This window comes from Elephas maximus, chromosome 6 (genome assembly GCF_024166365.1).
Source record: "Elephas maximus indicus isolate mEleMax1 chromosome 6, mEleMax1 primary haplotype, whole genome shotgun sequence".
Taxonomy (NCBI): Eukaryota; Metazoa; Chordata; class Mammalia; order Proboscidea; family Elephantidae; genus Elephas; species Elephas maximus.
Window position 1 is genome coordinate 55,953,578 of NC_064824.1, and position 24,206 is coordinate 55,977,783.

Consider the following 24,206-nt stretch of genomic DNA (forward strand, 5'->3'; position numbering starts at 1 on the left):
CAGGCTCCACCTCCAAAGGACTGACCACTTACATGTAAGACCAGGCAGTTCTGCAGGCAGTGAAAGAGAATGCTGTGAACGACTGCATGTATCTGTTTATGAAAACCTTGTGAAACTAGAAAAGGGCATTTTCTTTTTGGTCACTGTCATAAAATAGCTTACAGCTAAGAAATGAATCCCCCACGTGTCTGTCAGCTTGTCGTACTGTGGGGGCTTGCGTGTTGCTGTGAAACTGGAAGCTATCCCAAGGGTATTCAGGTACCAGCAGGGTCATCCATGGAGGACAAGTTTCAGCTGAGCTTCTGGACTAAGACAGATGAGGAAGAAGGACCCGGCAGTCTACTTCTGAAAAGCATTAGCCAGTGAAAACCTTATGAATAGCAGCAGAACATTGTCTGATATAGTGCAGGAAGATGAGCCCCCCAGGCTGGAAGGCACTCCAAAAGATGACTGGGGAGGAGCTGCCTCCTCAAAGTAGAGTCAACCTTAATGACGTGGATGGAGTAAAGCTTTCGGGACCTTCATTTGCTGATGTGACACAACTCAAAATGAGAAGAAACAGTTGCAAACATCCATTAATAATTGGAACCTGGAATGTACAAAGTATGAATCTAGGAAAATTGGAAATCATCAAAAATGAAATGGAACACATAAACATCGATATCCTAGGCATTAGTGAGCTGAAATGGGCTGGTATTTGGCCATTTTGAATCGGACAATCATACAGTCTCCTACGATGGAAATGAAAACTCGAAGAGGAATGGTGTTGCATTCATCATCTAAAATAACGTTTCAAGATATATCCTGAAGTACAACACTGTCAGTGATAGCATAATATCCATACACCTACAAGGAAGACCAGTTAATACGACTATTATTCAAATTTACACACCAGCCACTAGGGACAAAGATGAAGAAATAGAAGATTTTTATCACCTGCTGCAGTCTGAAATTGATTGCACATGCAATCAAGATGCATTGATAATTACTGGCGACTGGAATGTGAAAGTTCGAAACAAAGAAGAAGGATCAGCAGTTGGAAAATATGGCCTTGGTGATAGAAACGATGCTGGAGATGGAATGATAGAATTTTGCAAGACCAACGATTTCTTCATTGCAAATACCTTCTTTCACCAACATAAACAGCGACTATACACATGGACCTTGCCAGATGGAATGCACAGAAATCAAATTGACTACATCTGTGGAAAGAGACGATGGAAAAGCTCAATATCATCAGCCAGAACAAGGCCAGGAACAGACCATCAATTGCTCATATGCAAGTTCAAGCTGAAGCTGAAGAAAATCAGAGCAAGTCCACGAGAGCCAAAATATGACCTTGAGTATATCCCACCTGAATTTGGAGACCACCTGAAGAATAGATATGACACATTGAACACTAGTGACCAAAGACCAGACAAGTTGTGGAATGACATCAAGGACATTGTACATGAAGAAAGCAAGAGGTCATAAAGAGTCAGGAAAGAAAGAAAAGACCAAGATGGATGTCAGAGGAGACTCTGAAACTTGCTCTCAAATGTCAAGCAGCTAAAGCAAAAGGAAGAATTGATAAAGTAAAAGAACTGAAGATTTCAAAGGATGTCTCGAGAAGACAAAGTATTATATGACATGTGCAAAAAGCTCAGATAGAAAACCAAAAGGGAAGAACACACTCAATGTTTCTCAAGCTGAAAGAACTGAAGAAAAAATTCGAGCCTCTAGTTGCAATAGTGGGTTCCATGGGGAAAATATTAAACGACGCAGGAAGCATCAAAAGAAGATGGAAGGGATACACAGAGTCATTATAACAAAAAGAATTAGTCGATGTTCAACCATTTCAAGAGATGGCATATGATCAGGAACCGATGGTACTGAAGGAAGAAGTCCAAGCTGCTCTGAAGGCATTGGCGAAAAACAGGGCTCCAGGAGCTGGTGGAATATCAACTGAGATGTTTCAGCAAACAGATTCTGTGCTGGAAGTGCTCACTCGTCTATGCCAAGAAATATGGAAGATAGCTTCCTGGCCAAGTGACTGGAAGAGATCCATATTTATGCCTATTCCCAAGCAAGGTGATTCGACCGAATGTGGAAATTATAGAACAATATCATTAATATCACACACAAGCAAAATTTTGCTGAAGATCATTCAAAAATGGCTGCAGCAGTATATTGACAGGGAACTGCCAGAAATTCAGGCTGGTTTCAGAAGAGGACATGGAACCAGGGATATCACTGCTGGTGTCAGATGGATCCTGGCTGAAAGCAGAGAATACCAGAAGGATGTTTATCTGTGTTTTATTGACTATGCAAAGGCATTCAACTGTATGGATCATAACAAATTATGGATAACATTGCAAAGAATGGGAACTCCAGAACACTTAATTGTGCTCATGAGGAACCTTTAAATAGATCAAGACACAGTTTGGACAGAACAAGGGCGTACTGATTGGTTTAAAGTCAGGAAAGTGTGTGTCAGGGTTGTATTCTTTCACCACACCTATTCAATCCGTATGCCTAGCAAATAATACGAGAAGCTGGACCATATGAAAAGAACGGGGCATGAGGATTGGAGGAAGACTCATTAACAACCTGTGTTATGCGGATAACACAACCTTGCTTGCTGAAAGTGAAAATGATTTGAAGCACTTACTGATGAAGATCAAAGACCACAGCCTTCAGTATGGATTACACCTCAACTTAAAGAAAACAAAAATCCTCACAACTGGACCGATGAGCAACATCATGATAAACGGAGAAAAGATTGAAGTTGTCAAGGATTTCATTTTACTTGGATCCACAATCAACAGCCATGGAAGCAGCAGTCAAGAAATCAAAAGATGCATTGCATTGGGTAAATCTGCTGCAGAGGACCCCTTTAAAGTGTTGAAGAGCAAAGATGTCACCTTGAAGACTAAGGTGCGCCTGACCCAAGACATGGGTTATTTTCAATTGCATCGTATGCGTGTGAAAGCTGGACAATGAATAAGGAAGACCGAAGAAGAATTGACACCTTTGAATTGTGGCCTTGGTGAAGAATATTGAATGTACCATGGACTGCCAAAAGAATGAACAAATCTGTCTTGGAAGAAGTGCAGCCAGAATGCTCGTTAGAGGCAAGGATGGCGAGACTGTGTCTTACATACTTTGGACATGTTGTCAGGAGGGATCAATCCCTGGAGAAGGACATCATACTTGGCAGACTACAGGGAAGACCCTTAATGAATCGGATTGACAAAGTGGCTGCAACAATTAGCTCAAGCATAAATAACAACGATTGTAAGGGTGGCTCAGGACCAGGCAGTGTTTCGTTCTGTTGTGCATGGGGTTGCTATGAGTCAGAACTGACTGGACGGCACCGAACAACAACAACAAGTGAATTTCAGGGTATCATACCATTCAATAATTCCTTATTATTATTTGCTAGAAAATATACTTTTTTCTTGCTACCAAGAGAAGTTTTTATTTAAAATATATACGTTGTGGTGTTTTCACACTTGGCATCCCTCTTTTGTAAAATTTACTAGTTTGGTGTTTAGATTTGACTTGATATATGGTGCTCGTGCTTAGGGTTTTAATTAGGGTTTACATTTTTGGCCTCACCGCAGTTTTCTTAATTTCTTTATGATGTCATGTTTCTGCTTCCAGGCTTACGGAGTTCATATGCTAGTCAGCACAGCCAACTTGGGCAAGACCTTCGTTCAGTTGTGTCTCCTGACTTACACATCACTCCTATATATGAGGGGCGAACCTACTACAGTCCAGTGTACCGAAGCCCAAACCATGGAACTGTGGAGCTCCAAGGATCACAGACAGCCTTGTATCGCACAGGCTCAGGTGGGCATCAGCTGCCTGTTTCCTGATTTCATGGGCTCAATTATAAAAGGATTTTATGGAGACTCAGCTCCCTGTTAGAATGAAATCAAGTTGCCCATTTGGTTGTCAGATAAGCAGCTGTGACAACAGATCAATAAACAGTAAAACAGACTTTCGTTTAGTACCTATTTATAGGTGATAAATGGACATAATAATTGTACTGTTAATTCACAAATAAGTTTGTAAAGCCATAAATCTGACCCTCCTCAGGTTAGAAACATAGGAGATGTAGAAGGGAAAGCCTTTGTTGGGGTATTTCTTTGTAATTTTGTTGCTTGGAATGAGAATTTGGAGAAAATTCGTATATAAGTTACTTGGCTATCTTTTTAAATTTAACATGTATGTTGCTGGAGTATATTTGGCATTACCGCTTTTTAGATGTTTGATTTCCTCTGAATCCTTCAGTGTACAACGTGAAATCAGTATCCCTTGTGATGGACTCAAAAGTGTTACAGAATGTAGTTAGGGGATTTATGGAAACAGGAGGAGGCTAGTGCATCGCACCCTTGCACCTCCAACCCTCCCATTTATACCCACACTGTAATGACTGATAGAGCAGAGCTGTCGCCTGTGGCAGTGTGAGCTGCCATATTGTGCCACGGGGCTGGTTCACAGAGTCTCAAGGGACTGCTTCTTTCTAAAAATAATAATAAAAGAGGTAGTGCAGATTTATTAACATGCCTACACATGAGCTCCAGGTAGCAATGAAAATCCCCCAAAAGGCACAGCTTCCAGAGACATACCTCCCTGACCACCAGGAGGCAGAAGACCACGTTTGAATTGGTTCTTTGCCAAAATCCGACAGTGTGGTCCACTAAGAGATTTTCTTCTAATAGGTTGTATGTTCAATTTTTAGTAGATGTTAGTGAAGAAATATTTCATTTGTTCTTATGTTCCATAAATTGAAAATTTTCTTTAATGGGATTGATAAATGAATAATGCTGTTAAAGTCTTCTGATTATAAGAAGAATATGTATACAATCATTGGAGAGATACCTGTTGCAGTAAGTAATTAGGAAAGAATTGTTAAATACAGTGCATAGTACCTTTATATTTAGTATCATCCTATAATCTGAAGAAGTGGCCAGGGAAGAATTTTATGTATCGATCTTCTCTCTTGTAAAATAAATTTTCCAATGTTAGTAAGATCTACAGCTCTATAAATAAAACGTATATCAAAATAAGTAATTTCTGTATACTAAATGTTAAAAATTTGTTTCAATTATTTACAAATTTATGTGAACACTTTCATTTTTTATCACTAAAATGAAATAATGAAATTTCTCAGATGAGCTTATTTTCCTGTATTTTTATGCAGCTTAAAGTTACTGAATCTCAGTAAGGGTATTAAAACCTATTATATAAGCATTTTTGCTCTTTCCTGCTAATGCAATTGACATAAACATTATTATTGTATATTTAAAAAGTACCCTTTTTTAGTGTTAACATGCTAGATTTGTAAAATCTAAAAGTAACCCATTTAAATAATTGCTAAAAATTGTAATTCTTCTCAAAATTAAAAATGCGTTGCCTTTTAAAAGTATAGCTTTTTTTAAAATGTTGACTTTCCAGTAGGTGTTGGAAATCTGCAAAGGACGTCCAGCCAACGAAGTACCCTTACATACCAAAGAAATAATTATGCTCTAAACACAACAGCCACCTACGCCGAGCCCTACAGGCCGATCCAGTACCGAGTGCAAGAGTGCAATTATAACAGGCTTCAGCATGCAGCACCGGCTGATGATGGCACCACTCGATCCCCATCAATAGACAGTATTCAGAAAGACCCCAGGCAAGTACCAGTTCTGAACCTCCAGAATGCGGCAGTGTCACAGGAGCTAACCAGTACCTTCATTCTGACTTTTCTTTAAGAAGCCTCATCTATTATAGTATGAGTAACTCCTTACATCTAATACTTTCAGTTGTATGCCGGCTATGTAGGTCATTGAGGTTAATTTCATTTTAAAGATAGATTCCTTCTTTCAGTGCTTTAATAGTAGGCTAGAGAATGCACAGGTCTGTTTGAATATCTGCAGCATTCATCATTGAAATACTTCACCAAGGCGACTACCTGGGATAGCCTCTTTGTCTGAATTTCAGGAAAGATTTGAAAGGATCATTTTACCCTTTTCCCTTCTCCTGACTGACTTTTGGATAAGAGCTTCAGAAGATATATTTGATTGTTTTAAACTATGAAAGGCCAGTTTTGTGGACATTTTGAATTGTCTAGTTATATTGGTCAACTCTGTAGCTTTATTTTAACTGTCCTTTCAAAAGCTTGCTGCCATTTAGGAGAGATGGTTTACAAGACACTCTCGTATCTCATAAGCAAAAAATATTTGGCAAATTGTAGATGTTTCCTCCTTTTAATTTTGTTTGGCCATGTAGAGAACTTTTTTTTTAAGATAAGTCATGTTGTACTTGATTGGTTTTTGGAAAACTGGCCTTGTCTTTAATGAAAGTCATTTAAAATATTTAGGAAGTAAAGAGTTAGAAACTAAGAGAATTTTACTTTCTGAAAGAATGAAATTGTTACTAAATTTTAACCAGCTTCAGTGTTATTTTCCTGTATTTTTATAGCAAGATTTCACTTACTCCTTTCCCATGAATAGTTGTTTCACTAGAAAATTGTTATAATTATCAGTTCATTTTTAGCAACCTAGGCTTATTCTAATGATTATGAATTGAAAACATAAATGACGTTTTTGTCATTAAAACAGAATAAATGTATTTTAGAGAGTTGAATGGGAAACAGACTGCTTCACTAAAACCACTTCACCAATTCACTTTTTTGCCTAAAATGCTTTAAGTTTTCTGTATACATTCAACTCTGCTATTCCTTGTTTGCTATCTTTTTGTCATTTTAAAGATTTTTAAATAATTTGGCTAATGGTACCCCCAATATAATTAAATCAGAAGTATTGTTACATAATTTCCTTTTTTAAAATGACAAAAGTGTAGGACACCCAAATGGATGTAAAAATTTCCAGAAGGATTTTGAATTACAGGTAATTTAGACCATACCTGGGCTGAACCTGGAGAGAAAATAATAGCTACCCAGAAAAGCAGTGAAGTGTGATTAGAGCTTTGAGTTTAATACGTGTCCGTGAAGACTTCAGTTTTGACCTCTGATACGAGTTGATTCACTCTAAACAAGGATTTCATGTATGATAATATCCTTCAGCTATTCATAGTATGATAACTTCATAGTCTAATGCATAAAACTGTTATGGCTAGCTTTGATTATGTGAAACTTTAGTGATAATGAATTTCATAAGATGAATAAATGATTATTTTATAATAATAGGTACATTCATTCTAGCTGAAGGTGGCATCTGAGAGAATCTGAAGTTTGAATATTCAAACCAAAATTAAAAGTTACATGACAACTGTTACTTAATTTTTAGTTTTGAAAATAGCCTCTTTAATAGTTTCATTCACTTATAAACCTGCTTTTTTTATTATTAATGCTATATTATAATTAGCCTAAAAAATTCTTTTTAAGACTGATGAGGTCATTGTTCCTTATTATATTAAAAGAGAATCCAAGGGTTTTTTTTTTATCATTGTCTAATTTGGAAGCAAAATTTATTAGTAGTAAAAATGATACTGCTAAAAAGAGTAGCATAAAAGTATTTCCTTTGGACAGTGACAGTAACATGAAGAATGATCTCAGTCATGGTGTTTCTTTTGAGCAGGACTCAGTTTGTGACTTTCAACAGGATAACTTTATCACTCCTTTGACCTTTTTGCTGTCATCAAATATTTTGCTTCTACATATATTATAAAACCTACAGCACAACATTTATGTTACTGTTTTTGCTTTAAGGATCAGTTGTCTTTTAAAGAAATTAAAAAGAAGAAGAAAGACAATGTTTCATATTTATATTTACTATTTATAGTGCTCTTCACTTTTTCCTGTAAAGCCATGTTCCCACTTGAACTGTATCCCTTCAGCCTGAAGAACTTCCTTTAACCTTTTTTGTGTTGCAGGTCTGCTAGCAACAAATTTTCTCAGTTTTCATTATCTGAAAATATTTTTGTTTCACTGATTTTAAAAAGATTTTTTGCTAGATTTAAAATTCAGGGTCACTAGGTGTCTTTCTTTTTTCTCCTGGCATTTTAAAAGATGTCATTCACTGCATTCAGATCTCCATAATTTCTGATAAGAAACCAGCTAGCATTTTCGTCTGTCTTCCCATTATGTAATGTGTCTCCTCTGTGGCTGCTTTTTAGATTTTTCTCTTTATCTTAGGCTTTCAGCATTTAACCTGTTCTGGGTTCACTGAGATTCTTGGACAGTAGGTGTATGATTTTCACCAAAACTGAAAATTTTTCAACCATTTTTTTTCCCCCCATCCTAACCTCTTTCATCTCCTTCTGGGATTCCAATTAAATGTATGATAAACCACTTGGTATTATCCCACAGGTTTTTTTTCTGAAGTTTTATTCATTGATTTCTAACCTTTTTCTCTGTAATCTTCAGATTGGATGTATTTTTATTGACCTGTATTCACACTGGAAACCCTGGTGGCATAGTGGTTAAGCGCTATGGCTCCTAACCAAAGGGTCAGCAGTTGGAATCCACCAGGTGCTCCTTGGAAACTCTATGGGGCAGTTCTACTCTGTCCTATAGTGTCGCTATGAGTTGGAATCGGCTCGACAGCAGTGGGTTGGATTTCGGTTTTTTTAATATTCACATTTACTATACTTTCTTCTGCAGCCTTCAACCTGCTGTTAAGCCTATCCCATAATTTTTTTCTTTTTTTACTTCAGATACTTGATTCTTTTTTAATAGTTTTAATTTCTCTGATAAGAAGCCCCATGTGTTCATGTCTTATGCCCATCTTTTTCCTTGAAGTCTTTGAGCACATTTATAATAACCATTTTAAAGTCCTCCTACTAATTCCAACATCTAGATTGTCTCTGGGTCCATTGCTGATGGTTTCCTTTTTTTCTTATTTGGAAGTCAGATTATCCTGCTGCTTCTCACGTCTAGTATTTTTAAGTTATATTCTGACTGTTATAGATGATACATTGTAGGGACTTTGGATTATTCTCTCCTCCTTTAGGGTGCTGAGTTTTGTTCTGAGATAGTTAAATTACTGACAGATGCTTTGGATCCTGTCAAGGTTGGTTTTGTTCTTTGTTAGGCTATATCTATATTTATTGTTAGTCCTAGAACATGGCCCTTATTCAAAGCCGTTTTAGAGTCTTGACTAAATGCCTGAGGTGCTCAGCATGGTCCTCACTCTGACAGGGCTGATGTCAACATCACCCAGCGCTAGTATCTGTCCACCTCTCCATTTTGCAGCAGTTACTGTACTCTGGACCTGTACTTGTGCCATACACGAGTGCAGCCCAGCTCTCACCTGAAGGCCACGTTATTGTTGTTAGGTGCTGTCAAGTTGGTTCTGACTTATAGCAACCCCATGTACCACAGAACGAAGCACTGCATCATCCTCACAATCGTTCTTATGCCTGAGCCCATTGTTGCACCCATTGTGTCAGTCCATCTCGTTAAGGGTCTTCTTTTTCAATGACCTTCTACTTTACCAATGCAAAGGATGGGAGTTCCAGAAAACTTAATTGTGCTCATGAGGAACCTGTACCTAGATCAGGAGGCAGTTGTTTGGACAGAACAAGGGGATGCTGAGTGGTTTAAAGTCATGAAAGGTGTACGTCAGGGTTGTATCCTTTCACCATACGTATTCAATCTGTATGCTGAGCAGATAATCCAAGAAGCTGGGCTGTATGAAGAACAGGGCATCAGGATTGGCAGAAGACTTATTAACAACCTGCGTGATGCAGATGACACAACCTTTCTTGCTGAAAGTGAAGAGGATTTGAAGCACTTACTGATGAAGATCAAAGACCACAGCCTTCAGTATGGATTACACCTCAACTTAAAGAAAGCAAAAATCCTCACAACAGGACCAATGAGCAACATCATGATAAACGGAGAAAAGATTGAAGTTGTCAAGGATTTCATTTTACTTGGATCCAAAGTCAATGCCTATGGAAGCAGCAGCCAAGAAATCAAAAAATGCATTGCGTTGGGTAAATCTGCTGCAAAGGACCTCTTTAAAGTGTTGAAAAGCAAAGATGTCACCTTGAAGACTAAGGTATGCATGATGCAAGCCATGGTATTTTCAGTCGCATCATATGCATGTGAAAGCCGGACAGTGAATAAGGAAGACCAAAGAAGAGTTGACGCCTTTGAATTGTGGTGTTGGCAAAGAATATTGAATATACGATGGACTGCCAAAAGAATGAACAAATATGTCTCGGAAGAAGTACAACCAGAATGCTCCTTAGAAGCAAGGATGGTGAGACTGCATCTTAAATACTTTGGATGTGTTGTCAGGAGGGATCAGTCCCTGGAAAAGGACATCATGCTTGGTAAAGTACAGGGTCAGAGGAAAAGAGGAAGACCCTCAACAAGATGGATTAATACAGTGGCTGCAACAGTAGGCTTAAGCGTAACAACGATTGTAAGAATGGCGCAGGACTGGGCAGTGTTTCGTTCTCTTGTGTATAGGATCTCTATGAGTCAAAACTGACTCGACGGCACCTAACAACAACAACAACAACTACTGCTTTACGAAGGATGATGTCTTTCTCCAGGAACTGGTCCCTCTTGATAGCGCGTCCAAGATATGTGAGATGTAGCCTCACCATCCTTGCTCCTAAGGAGCATTCTGACTGTACTTGTTCCAAGACAGATTTGTTCGTTCTTTTGGCAGTCCGTAGTATATTCAATATTATTTGCAACACAATTCAAAGGTGTCAGTTCTTCCTCAGTCTTCCTTATTCATAGTAAAACTTTCACCTGCATATGAGGGGATTGAAAATACCATGGCTTGGGTCAGGTGTACCTTAGTCTTCAAGGTGACATCTTTGCTTTTCAACACTTTAAAGAGGTATTCTGCAGCAGATTTGCCTAGTGCAATGTGTCATTTGATTTCTTGACTGCTGCTTCCATGGCTGTTGACTGTGGATCCAAGTAAAACGAAATCCAGTCTTTTCTCCATTTATCATAATGTTGCTTATTGGTCCAGTCGTGAGGATTTTTGTCATCTTTATGTTGAGGTGTCATCCATATCGAAGGCTGTGGTCCTTGATCTTCATCAGTAAGTGCTTCAAGTCCTCTTCACTTTCAGCAAACACGTTGGTGTCATCTGAATAATGCAGGTTGTCTTCCTCCAATCCTCATGCTTCATTCTTCATATAGTTCAGCTTCTTGGATTATTTGCTCAGCATACAGATTGAATAAGTATGGTGAAAGGGTTACAGCCTTGATGCACACCTTTCCTGACTTTAAACCATGACACAGTATCACCCTGTTCTGTTCAAAGGACTGCCTCTTGCTCTATTTACAGGTTCCTCATGAGCACAATTAAATGCTCTGGAATCCCCGTTCTTTGAAATGTTATCCATAATTTGTTGTGATCCACACAGTAAAATGCCTTTGCATAGTCAATGAAACACAGGTAAACATCCTTCCAGTATTCTCTGCTTTCAGCCAGGATCCATCTGACATCAGCAGTGATATCCTTTGTTCCATGTCCTCTTCTGAATCCGACTTGAATTTCTGGCAGTTCCCTGTCGATACACTGCTGCAGCCGCTTTTGAATGACCTTCATCAAAATTTTACTTATATGTGATATAAATGATAAAAAAAAAAAGTGTTTGATAATTTTTGCATTCAGTGGCATCACCTTTCTCAGGCATAGGCATAAATATGAATCTCTTCCAGTTGGTTGACCAGGTAGCTGTCTTCCAAATTCCTTGGCATAGACGAGTGAACACTTGCAGCGCTGCATCTGTTTGTTGAAACATCTCAGTTGGTATTCCATCAGTTCCTGGAACCTTGCTTTTTGCCAATGCCTTCAGTGCAGCTCAGACTTCTTTTTTATCTCTTCCTTCAGTACCATCAGTTCCTGACCATATGTTACCTCCTGAAATGTTGGATGTCAATCAATTCCTTTTGGTATAGTGACCGTGTATATTCCTTCCGTCTTCTTTTGATGCTCCCTGTGTAGTTTAATATTTTTCCTGTAGAATCCTTAAATATTGCAACTCAAAGCTTGAATTCTTTCTTCAGTTCTTTCACTTGAGAAATGCCAAGCCCATTCTTCCCTTTTGGTTTTCTAACTCCAGGTCTTTGCACATGTCATTATAATACTCTACTTTGTCTTCTTGAGCCACCCTTTAAATCTTCTGCACAGCTCTTTTACTTCATCGTTTCGTCCTTTCACTTTAGCTACACAGTGTTCAAGAGCAAGTTTCAGAGCCTTTTCTGACATCCATTTTGCTCTTTTCTTTCTTTCCTGTCTTTTTAATGACCTCTTTCTTTCTTCATGTATAATGCCCTTGATGTCATTCCACAACTCATCTGGTCTTCGGTCATTAGTGCTCAGTGCGTCAAATCTATTCTTGAGATGGTCTCTAAATTCAGGTGGGATATAGTCAAAGTCGTACTTTCGCTCTCTCGGACTTGTAATTTTCTTCAGCTTCAACTTGAACTTCCCTATGAGCAATTGATGGTCTGTTCCACACTCAGCTCTTGGCCTTGTTCTGACTGATATTGAGCTTTTCAATTGTCTGTTTCCACAGATATAGTTGATTTGATTCCTGTGTATCCCATCTGGCAGGTCCATGTGTATGGTCAGAGTTTATGTTGGTGAAAAAAGGTATTTGCAATGAAGAAGTCATTGGTCTTGCAAAATTCTGTTACACGATCGTTTCTATCACCAAGGCCATATTTTCCGACTACCAATCCTTTGTTTCCATACCAGTAATTATCAATGCATTCGAATTACATGTTTGATCAATTTCAGATTGCAGGAGTTGGTAAAAATCTTCAGTTTCTTCATCTTCGACCTTAGTGTTTGGTGTATAAGTTTGAATAATAGTCATATTAACTGGTCTTCCTTGTAGGCATGTGGATATTACCTGTCAGCGACAGTGTTGTATTTCAGGTTGGATCTGGAAATGTTCCTTTTGATGATGTATGCACTGCCATTCCTCTTCAAGTTGTCATTCCAGTATAGTAGACCGTGGGATTGTCTGATTCAAAATGGCCAGTCCAATCCATTTCAGCTCACTAATGCTTTTTTTTAATGCCTAGGACATTGATGTTTATGCATTCCATTTCATTTTTGATGATTTCTAATTTTCCTTGATTCATACTTCGTACATTTCACGTTTATGTTATTAGTGGATGTTTGCAGCTGTTTCTTCTCATTTTGAGTCAGGCCACATCAGCAAATGAAGGTCCTGAAAGCTTGACTGCATCTACATCACTAAGGTCAACTCTATGCCCTGGTGGTATAGTGGTTAAGAGCTCCCCTGCTAATCAAAAGGTTGGCAATTCAAATCTACCAGCTACTCCTTGGAAATCCTATGAGGCAGTTCTGCTCTGTTCTGTAGGGTCGCTATGAGTCGGAACCAACTCTTCGGTGCATAACAACAACTACTTTGAGAAGGCAACTCTTCCCCAGTTGTATTTTGAGTGCCTTCTAACCTGAGGGGTTCATCTTCCAGTAGCATATCAGGCAGTGTTCCACTGCTATTCATATGGTTTTCACTGGCTAATTCTTTTCAGAAGTAGACCGCCGGGTCCTTCTTCCTAGTCTGTCTTAGTCTAGAAGCTTCACTGAAACCTGTCCACCATGGGTGACCCTGCTAGTATTTGAATACCGGTGGCATAGCTTCCAGCATCATAGCAACACACAAGCTCCCACAGTATGACAAACTGACAGATGCGTGGGGGTGGGCCACATAGACTTCTGTAATTCCCTCTGCATAGCTGCCTTTTCTGCCATACCCTGCTCCACAAATTCCAAAGAGCTCAACATCCCCAAATTCCAGTCTCTCCGTCCTCACCCCACTAAGTCCTTCATGCCCTCCTTGGGTTCAGTTGACTCTACAGGAAAGTGCCTCCAGACAGAAAGCCAGGTAAATATGTGGCCCCTTGGGTGTTTCCTTCCTCTCAAAGATTACATTCAGTGCCTGTGAACAGTTTCCTCATGCATTTTGCCCAGTTTCGTACTTTTTTATGGTGGGAAGGTAAGATCACTACTAATTACTCTATTGTGACTGGAAACAGAAGTCTGGGCCTAGATTTTAATAAAGCAAATCGTGGCAGGCTTTGATGCCACCCAGCCAGCCTATAAATTGATAGCAGTGATTCCTGAGAAAATTTCTTCTGTGAACTCAAAGTTAGAGCTGTTGCCAACCAAGCCTAATTGTCTATCTCCAAGTGGAGCCCACCTTTTGCTTTGCCGGGCCCTTATGACATCCAGGGATGTCAGAAAATCTTGACTATCACTATGCCATTTAAAGGGGACAAAAATGTATATTTGTAATGGTAGTGAGTCATCAAGGAAAAGTTAAATCACACTTAATTATGGAATAGAATTGTGGAATAGGTTTTAGACTGATTTTCAGCAGAAGTGGTTAATGTGGTCTCAGAGCATAAAAGGAAAACTATTCCAAAGAATGCCTCTATTTTAAATAGTTCATTTCTCAGGAATGGTAAAAATTAGTAAAACATCTGTATCATAATTCAACGTTTTTTAAATATTTTAATACCTATCATCAGATTTAATCATCGTAACCAACCTGTGAAGAAGGTAGAAATGAGTTTTATTTTTTCTGTTTTACAGATGGGGCAACTGGAGCTCCAAATAATTAACTCATTTTCAAAATCACATAATAATTGACAAAGCTAAGACTTAAAGCCAGGCAGTCTAACTCCAAATCCTGTGCTTTTTCTGCTGTGCAGTTTTGCCTCTCAACATTTGCTGTATTCTTGATGTTTGTTAATGATTTTATCATCCAGTTTATTGATCACCTGGCTGCTATGCAAAGAATGGTTTTGAGAGCAGGAGTGATATTGGAGGCTGAGAGAACATAGATTAAGCTATTAGGGTGATCCAGTTTGATGAAGAAAATGAAGAGATTTGGTTAGTGTTAAATATTTTTGAGATAACCAACATTGTTTGCTGATGGATTGGATGAGGAGGATAAGAGAAAGAGAGAAATCAAGGATGACGATTTTGTTTCAAGTCACTCTGTGGACTACAGTGTGAATAGTTTGCTTGCCACCTGTCTTTTCTGATTCTAGTACGTTCTCTTACTTAGCCACCAGAGTTATCTTCCCAAATAAATGTGGTCATTTTAACACTCTCTCACTTTCCTGCTTCACAACCTCCATTAGCTTTCTGTTCTTTGTATGTAGGGATAACACATAAACGAGCTGGGGTTTCACTAACCTCCACCACTGAATGACTAATCCCAGAGTCCTTATCTCTATCTAATGGTGTTTTGATAGTTTCTGTTTAATGGGACAACAGTAAAGGTAAATGAGGCAATGCATGGAAAGCTCCTGACGCAGTGCCTGATGTGGAATAAACTCAATAAACAGTAACTCAGCTGAGCTTGGCATACAAGACCCTACACATACAAGCTTGTCAATTCATTGTTTGTATCCACACCATATAGTTTGGAGCCTAGTAAAGATTCATTAAATATTTGTTCAAATGGGTGGTTTATATATGTGTGTGCAGGTATATGATGACCTGCCCCTTTGCAGTGGGCTAGAAACACCTGAAGCTTCCTCAGACCAAGAGAAACTCTGGGACTTCAAAAACAGAGCAGTAGAAATTACCACTGGGTTGTTAATTTTAGAGTTGTTTTTTAAAAGTTTTTAATTCAGTTTTTGATTAACAGTTAACTTTATCCTGTAATCAAGGTTTATAAATTTGTTGTTTTTGAACCATTTGCTAAGAAACATCTTCACGTCATATAAGCATAAATTCACATTTAACAAGTATTCCAAACAGTGGGCCAATATACTGACCTTAGAAAATTCTGACATGCAGTGCAACCTGAAAAAAGTCTATATGTGCAGTATGATTGTATACTCTTTACACAAGAAATGGTATAGCATAGTGGTTGAGGACACAGACTCTGAAGGCAGGCTGCTTGAGTTCAAATCTTGCTCTGCATTCATTAGCCCTGTTACTTTAGGAAAGTCACGTCTCTGCCTAAACTTCCAAATTTGTAGTTGCTGTAAGAATAAATTAATTATGTCATACACATAAAGCTGGAATAGTATCTGGCACAGAATAGGTGCTCATGAAATACTCAGTGCTATTTGTTAATAATCCAATTTTATAATTCTGTACACTTATATGTGCACATGCTTGCACACATATGTAGGAAAGAGACCAGTGGGAAAAGTCAGCTGTGGTTTTCTCTGGATGTAGGATTACTAGTAAAATGTATCTTTCTTTTTTATAATTTTCTATTTCTGTGTTTCATAATAAAAAGCAGCCAAAAATATTATGTTTTTCAAAAATCATTGGGTACACAGTGTTTGAGATTTCTAGGCTGATGTTAGCTTTGTCTATTCCTACCACCCCATCTTTCTGTATCATCAGGCATGACATCTTACTTAGCCAAAGTACATTTGTTTACCTGTGCCTTGCATCTGCAAATGTCTTACATAGGTGGAAAGGCATAAAAATAGAATCAGGAGGAGGAAAACTAGAATGGAAAAGTTACTCATATTAAGAGTTTCTTTGTTCCCCCGAATTTCTTTCTGCGTGTCATGATTTCTTTAAGGTGATAAGCATCTGGGACTCTACATATGTTCATCAGGGGGAAAAGCCATATTTTTTTTATATATGGATATTTAGAACTTCCAATTTTTGTCTCAGCCGAGCTGTTTTCCTATGACAAATGTTTTGTTCAGTGTAGTCAATTAAAACCTGGAGCCTTCCTTTTTGAAGCCCTGTTTTTCTCGTGCAGGGAGTTTGCCTGGCGTGATCCTGAGCTGCCTGAAGTCATTCACATGCTGCAGCACCAGTTCCCGTCAGTACAGGCAAATGCGGCAGCCTACCTGCAACACCTGTGCTTCGGTGACAACAAAGTGAAGATGGAGGTACAGGACCCAGCACCTAGATGACTCGGGAGATAGTGCCTTCTCACTTAGCAGCCATGTGCCTAAGAAAGTGCCAGATGCAATGCATGGGCTTTTTAAGGACATACTTTGATACTTCTTACCTATGCATTTCAGTATTTCTCAGGGAAAACTAGAATGAGTATATTTCTTGGAGTGCTTTTAGCATTTTCAAATCATGTGTCTACTTCATTAGCTTATTTATAAAACATGAAACAACAATCAATTTAACCTGCATTTTAAAAGAATTTTTGAAAAATCTGTTAGATAAAAACTATAGTATGCATTTAACTAGAGAGCTCATGTATTTTATGAGATTGTGGTCAAGGTTGGTGCCCACATACAATTTAATAAAGTTACAGGGGATTGATTTATAACCGTTATTAATAACCATTATTAATATGAAACATACGAGAATTTTTTTCAGATTTTTTTTTGGCATTTATAGAAACACAGTGAGTCATTGGTTATTGACTAGGGTTTTACAACATGAAATTTCTTTTAATGTATTAGGCCTTTTTTCCTCCTGCAGTGTCATATCGAACTGACGTGTTTTTAATCAACTTTATGTAAAGCACCATACCCATAAAGATAGATGAAGTAAATAAAGCCCAGAAGTAATTCACTAATGAATTGACAAGTGGAAGAAAATTTAGAGTAGCCTAGAAAACCAATTCTAGAAATTAAATGACCTCAGTCAAAAAGTCTTTTGTATGTTGCCCCTGGGCCTATATACAGCTTTGTTGTGTTTGTATAATTGGTCATTGCATTCTGGTGTGAAAGCGTAAATCCCCCATGTGTGTTTAGAGGGTGCTGCTTGCATGTGGACATTCATCCACTGAGGTCTCTTACTTTTAAACCATGAACTCAGGAAAGGAGCATCACCTTGGAGCATCTTCTCAAATTTATAAAAGATGTGTTATTTAAAATTTTAAAGTGGCCTTTTGAAATGATCTGCAGTTACCATTTCCCTTGATCTTTCCGTAACAGCCTTTTGTTTGATCCCTGATTAATCACCCAACACTTAGGCCTTATACGTAATATTTTTTGTTCTAGGTGTGTAGGTTAGGAGGGATCAAGCATCTGGTTGACCTTTTGGACCACAGAGTTTTAGAAGTTCAGAAGAATGCTTGTGGTGCTCTCCGAAACCTTGTTTTTGGCAAGTCCACAGATGAAAATAAAATAGCAATGAAGAATGTTGGTGGTATACCTGCCTTGTTGCGACTGTTGAGAAAATCCATTGATGCAGAAGTAAGGGAGCTTGTTACAGGTAGGTATAGAATGTCATCTTGTTCTGGAGGAACTGTTGAAAACAATCTAGAATATACCCTTGGGTAGTGGCCTTGTCAGGGAGTGGCAGGTTCTACCTATGGATGATGATGCTCGGAACTGTGATGAAGGTTAATTATAATTTAATGATTCAGAAGGTACTTAATAGTGCTACAGTCATCTCTATCAGAATCAGTTATTGTACTAATGTATAAGTATCAGCTAAGAGAGATGTCTTATTCATGGAGGGCTGAATAATCTGTTATGCATTCTGTGGTAAATCAACTTGTTTTAAATAGACTGGCTCTCCTTTATTATGAAAATAAAATGTGGCTACCCCCTACTTCAGTTCAGCCAGTATCTGAGTGCCTGTTTGTATTCCCAGACACTTTCCTAGGCACTGGTGATACAAAGAAGAATAAAACCCAGGCCCTGCCCTTGAGTAGCACTCAGGCTAGGGAGGAACGCAAGTGGTCTGTGAATTTCAGTGGCAAGTGCTGTGACTCAGCAGGAGTTGAGTTGGGAACACAGAGGATGGGGAGGGATGTCCCCTGGTCCGTGTGAAACCAGAGCTGTCCTAAAGGATGAGGAAGCATTGGTCAAGTAAGCAGGGGAGAGATTTCCAATCCCAAGCAGAGGCTCAGAGCCAGCATGGTATGTGGGGTAGGAGCTCTGAGCAGGGAAGAGGGAGAGCTGCTATGGCATAAATCTTACTGGAGGGAAACAAGGCTGGAGAGAGATGCAGGCCTAGTTTGTGGAACTTTCATGAAGAACTTAATTGTGTCCCACATGCAATAGAGTGTCATTGTAGGGCATGACGTGGCCAGTTTGCGCTTTTAAATGCATCCTTCCAGCAGTCAGCAGGATAGATGATTGACTTGCAGGGGACAGGCTTAGGGTCTGAGAGGCCTATGAGGAGGTCAGTATTCTGGAGATAACACTTGATCTGTGTCAATGATAGAAAGGAGGGGGTGGAGCTGGCAAAAAGGAAACACATTAGAGAAACAGGGCATGATGAGCAAATGTGGGGAATGAGAGACAAAGAAGAATTGAGTGATGCCTTCTCTTGAGAGACTCTGAACATCGTTGTACCAGCTGGGTTCTGAGTACTCGATGTTGCGATGAAAGAACAATTCCACGGGAGGGTGAATTAATGACAGGATTGTTTGTAATAGAAATTAGGGGGAAAAAAATCTAAGTATTCATTGACATAAGAATGGTTAAATAAATTTTAGCACATTCACACAGTGAAACCATATGATATAGATATATAGCAATGTCAGAATAATCTCAAAAAACATTTGCAGAATGGTCGATGTAGCATAATACCATGTTACATACACCTGCAATAAAGTTAGATATTTTAATTAGAATGATGGAAAGTAGATTCAGGATAGTGGGATGAAGGGAAATGGGATTGGGGGGCATAATCTACCTCTTTAAAGAGAAATCTGAAACAAATAAAGCATATTTTCAATATTTGACAAAGTTGGATGTGAATACTTATGTGTTTGAAATATTTAATTGGAAACTTTTTAAACATTTCTGTGAAATTAATCCCATTTTCCAGTGGCTTCCACTATGAAATCAGAGCTGTTGGTTCTGTCAGATATAATTCAGTAATGCTTGGAAAGTGGCAAACTATTATAAATCTAATATTTAAGGGAAAATTAGCTTTCTCATAAGGCATTGTAAAATATAGCATTAATATTATCCTGTATGCCAAATAAGGTATGAAATTTAAGTACTAAAAATGGAGTAGACGTTACCGATAACCTTAAACTCTGGAATGGACTGTCTGCTTTAATGTATTTTGAAAATTAATGCCATAATACTTCTAAATTACATCCAAGTTAAAGCTTCATCATATTGATTTATTGTATATACTCAGGTTTTCTAAAAAGTCACCCTCTCACACGAAAAAATAATTTAAATATGTATATATACATATGCATATGGACATATGTATTAATTAAGTGGAAATTAGAACAAGCTAAATAGAGCTAAGGAAGAAGAAGAATGCGGATATGTCCATCATAGAAGTCAGCACAGTTACAGTGATTACATCCGTGGTGATTTACCCTAAACTCACTTGTATCAAAGGCATTGAGGAAACAAAGTTATTTGTAGTGTATGAGTGCTTTCTTTGACCTTTCTCTTCCCCTCACTTTGAACTTACTGTGTAATGTCCTAGTATCTTCTCACATTAACAAACCTGTTCAGCCAATAAAGCTGTGGAATCTGTGCATGACTTCCCCAAGGAGGGATCAGCAGTGATCCAGGGACAGCCTGCTGTTAGGAGCACAGCTTCTACTCAAATTCCGTTCTCTCTTGATTAACTGGCCAGAGTTATCATGACTGGGTTCTCAATCCCCTGAGTAATGTGCAGCTTTTTTCTGTTCTTCTCACAGTAGGAATAAGTCTCTTCTGGATTTTTGTTACTGAGGTTTCTCCCTGAGAGAAACTGTTCTGGTTTTTTCCTGAGATGGGCTCAAGAAATTTGCAAGGTTTATTGACAGTGGGAAGAAAAATGCATGGACATTATGCAATTTCTCTTATATATGAAAGTATATCAAATTCAAGTAGAGCCAGACTTTACTATTAAGGACGCTTCCATACTAATTTACCTGGGTCATGCCCTAGGTATGAGTGCTAATTTAGATGCTTCCCTCCATACTTCATCACTTCTGTGTGGATACAGTGCTAGTTGCTGAGAACACAAGGTGTATTAGGATATAGACCCTGGCCTTCAAGGGAGGATGTCAGTGTTACCTAATTCAAAAAGTGTTATTTCTCTAAAAATGGTATTGCTTCCCATGTAAAACTAGCAATAATCTCTGATCTTTCTTTTTTGGAAACACCTGCTAGCAGCTTTTAGGCTTTATGAAGAATTTTTCAGTCATACTTGTATGGTAGGGGAAATGAAGACTTGATTTGTAGCTATATACTTTTACTCCTAATAATTATGAGATGTTCTCTTCAAAAGTAATATTTGCTTCGGAATGGGAGTGGGCAGTGTGTAAACACGTCACTCTATTGCCATATGTTAAGGAGATGGATCAGAGGACTGCCAGAGTGAGTTTCTAGCTCTGAAATTCTGTGTTGGCCTGAGTTCGATTTGTATATAAACCTTGTATAGCCAATATGAAACTATCAAGCATAGTTGCATCTGACTGTGTGTGTGTTGTATGTACACATGTATTTATAGGCCAAGATTTACAGAAACACCAAAATTATTTATTCAGATTTCTCAGTCCTAAAATTTAATGGTACCAACATTCATTGATGTTCCTAATATCTTAAGAATGACTGATCTCTGATATGTAATAAAGTGTGAAAAACATCAACTGTTCCTCAAGTCAGATACTCAAAAACTATCATTCAGACTTAGAATTTCAGGGTTAGAGGATACCTCAAAATTCATTTTGCCCAATCAGCTACCCAGTACATGAGTCCCTGTACAGCTTCCATACAAAGTGGTTACATCATGTGTTTGAACCCAGAGGAACAGGGAGCTCGCTACTTCATGGTGTTAAGGCTTAGCAACAGGGTTTTACAGAAAACAGCAAGAAGACAATGGCATGACATGAAAAGGCAAGAAATATAAACCCTCAGAAACTCATTTTTGCCTGGGAATGGTGCTATAAGAGAAGACCAGTTCAGCCCTAGATCCAGCCTCTGGGACCCCTCCTAGTCAGGAAAGCATGCCCAGGCTGAACCATCCTCATTAAAGCACATCTCCTCCAAAGATGGGCAGCAGGGGCTGTGTGGCTTATTATCCAGCATTCCCTGTCAGCTGCCCATCTCTTACAATCCCCTTTGAAAACGTTTCCCATCTAAATTTCAGAGCTCAGTCAGTGTCTGACCACAAATACCATGGGCTTCACCAAGTTTGCACAATGCTTGTCCTTTGTAGGCGTGGCCTAAGAGTTCTTCCATGAAGATTGTAGTCAACTTAGGATCATGAAGTGTTAAAGCACAATGAACTATCATATTCAAAATATTTTATAAGTTAAAAAAATTACTATTCCCTGAAAGCTAGGTATTCTATTATTCTTAATGTTAAGTAATTCAACCCAGTTATTAATCCAAAGTCTTTATTTTCGAGTACTTTTGTTTCAATTTGACAATTTTTACTGTACTTACGCAAAGAAATTTTAGCTATTCTTTTTAGAAAAGATACTTTGCCTTTGCTTTAAATGTAATAACTGCTTAGGGTCTGTATTTTTGGCCACATCTTTATTTTCAGGGGGAAAAAAAAAAACTTGCCATTGCCAAGTGTATATTCCCAAGACAGTATGGCTGTCATTATTAATTAAAATAGTTCTCTGGTATGTAACATGATTCTTGTGTTTTCTTCATTCTGTTGAACATTTTCCAGGTTGAAGCCTAATGAGCTTTTCTTTTGGTAATAGCTTGATCTACGTGGGTGCTTCGGGTTTGGCTTTGTTTTGTTTTTTGTTTTTTTAATTCCAAAGGTATTTCTTGCCTTTATTGTGCTTAAACTTAAAAGCTGGATAAAGTATGGTCACTCCCAAGTTGGGGTATACAATAAATGTTTGCAAGGCCACAAACTAGAGATGGAAAGCAGGAACACCTTGTCACTAAAGAAGATACGTTGAACTCATTTGCTCAAGGTAGTTAAATAGTATTTCTAAAGTGGGAAATATGAGTTTCATGTTATTGAGCATCCTGAAAGCATCATTTTAAAAAATTATAGAGATTGGAGATACTGCCCAGAATTTCAAGGCTTGCCTTCTAATGCACCACATGTCTCCAAACCATCACACTTCTACCATCCTCAATTAACACTGGTGTGAAATACCAAAAAGTAGCCTTTCTTCTTTAATAGTAGACTTTGTTCTAATAACTGCTATAGTCACAATCCTTCCAACTTAGCAAGTGATCATTCATCCATATGGTGAAGTAAAGTATTTCCACACTGTTTATTTTGAAATTTTTGGGTGCCAGCAGTGAATTCCAGATACTATACAGAACACGAAATTAGGCATATTCCCTGCCTAGCCATTAGTTTCATATTTCCAATTAGACAGTAAATTACTGAGAAAACAATAGTTGTGCACTAAGGAGGGGTAGATGAACCAGGATAAAGTTTAGCAAACCAGCAGAACATTCTGGCAAGAATTGGTCTTAGATATTATGATGGGCAGGAGTTTGGTGGCCCTGCATTCAGCCTATTGGACTATATGTGCCATTACAGGATGAAATAATACTAAACATGTCCCTCTGGCTTAATTAATATGCCTCACAAATGGGATTTTCTGGGCCACTGGAGTTGTCAGGAGCAGCATGGATAGTTTTCAGAAATCTAGCAGCTCTCCTCCCAGTTCCCAGCCTAGTCAGTAAGGAGCCTTATCACTTGGTGCACTTTATAAAACAATAACATCGGACACAGTCTCTTTCATTCTCACAATCTCATTTAGTGAACATTTCAAACCATAAAAATTGATAATGAGAAATAAAATGACAAAAGTTTTAATGGTTATAAGACAAATGGTTTATTTTAAGTGGACCAATTTTTAATTCATAGTCACAGAAGTTTTAACTGGAAAGGGCATTGAGAGACCTATTGTGCCCCTCATACATTAGAAACTGGGGACCAGAGTGTTGACCGTCAAGTCTTGAGGTCAGTCTCCTGACATGACACAGGTGTTCTTCCCTCCTTGCTCTTGCCTCTGTCCTACCCTGGTCTTTCCCCAGGCCACCAGGGAATGCTAAACAGGAAGAGAATCTGGGGTGCACATGCCCATTTTCAAATGTCATTTCCATGTGTGTGTGTTGCCACCAAAAAGGAAAAAGGGGCAGGACCCAAAATACCTTTGGTCTCTGAATTTCACCGGGATGTATAGCAAATATCCTTGAACTTTGCCACTAGCCCAGTCACATCAAACTGATGATCAGGTATAATCATAAAGCTTCAGTTTGCTTAGAAAACCCGTGAAATGTGTTTTAGTTTTGTGAGTATTTCAAGATTTATAGTCTTGACCATGAAAAGATTCAACCTTATTAAGTGGGCTATGGACCTTATATTTTGAGGTGTTTGCTTCTGAACGTCAAGCAAAACAAGGCA

At 38.4% G+C, this 24,206-nt stretch overlaps 1 protein-coding gene across 14 annotated transcripts in view; it reads left to right on the forward strand.

Annotated features, from left to right (window-relative positions):
* Window positions 1-24,206, forward strand: part of PKP4 (plakophilin 4) — a 312,885-nt gene that overhangs the window by 242,907 nt on the left and 45,772 nt on the right. For 11 of the 14 annotated variants that reach the window (XM_049888796.1, XM_049888795.1, XM_049888800.1 and 8 more), the window contains 4 exons: window positions 3,646-3,834; window positions 5,446-5,669; window positions 16,700-16,828; window positions 17,903-18,116. In XM_049888796.1, the coding sequence (XP_049744753.1) occupies window positions 3,646-3,834; window positions 5,446-5,669; window positions 16,700-16,828; window positions 17,903-18,116 (756 nt within the window). The remainder of the gene's footprint in view (window positions 1-3,645; window positions 3,835-5,445; window positions 5,670-16,699; window positions 16,829-17,902; window positions 18,117-24,206) is intronic. The other 3 variants (XM_049888792.1, XM_049888790.1, XM_049888802.1) reach the window with 1 other exon arrangement.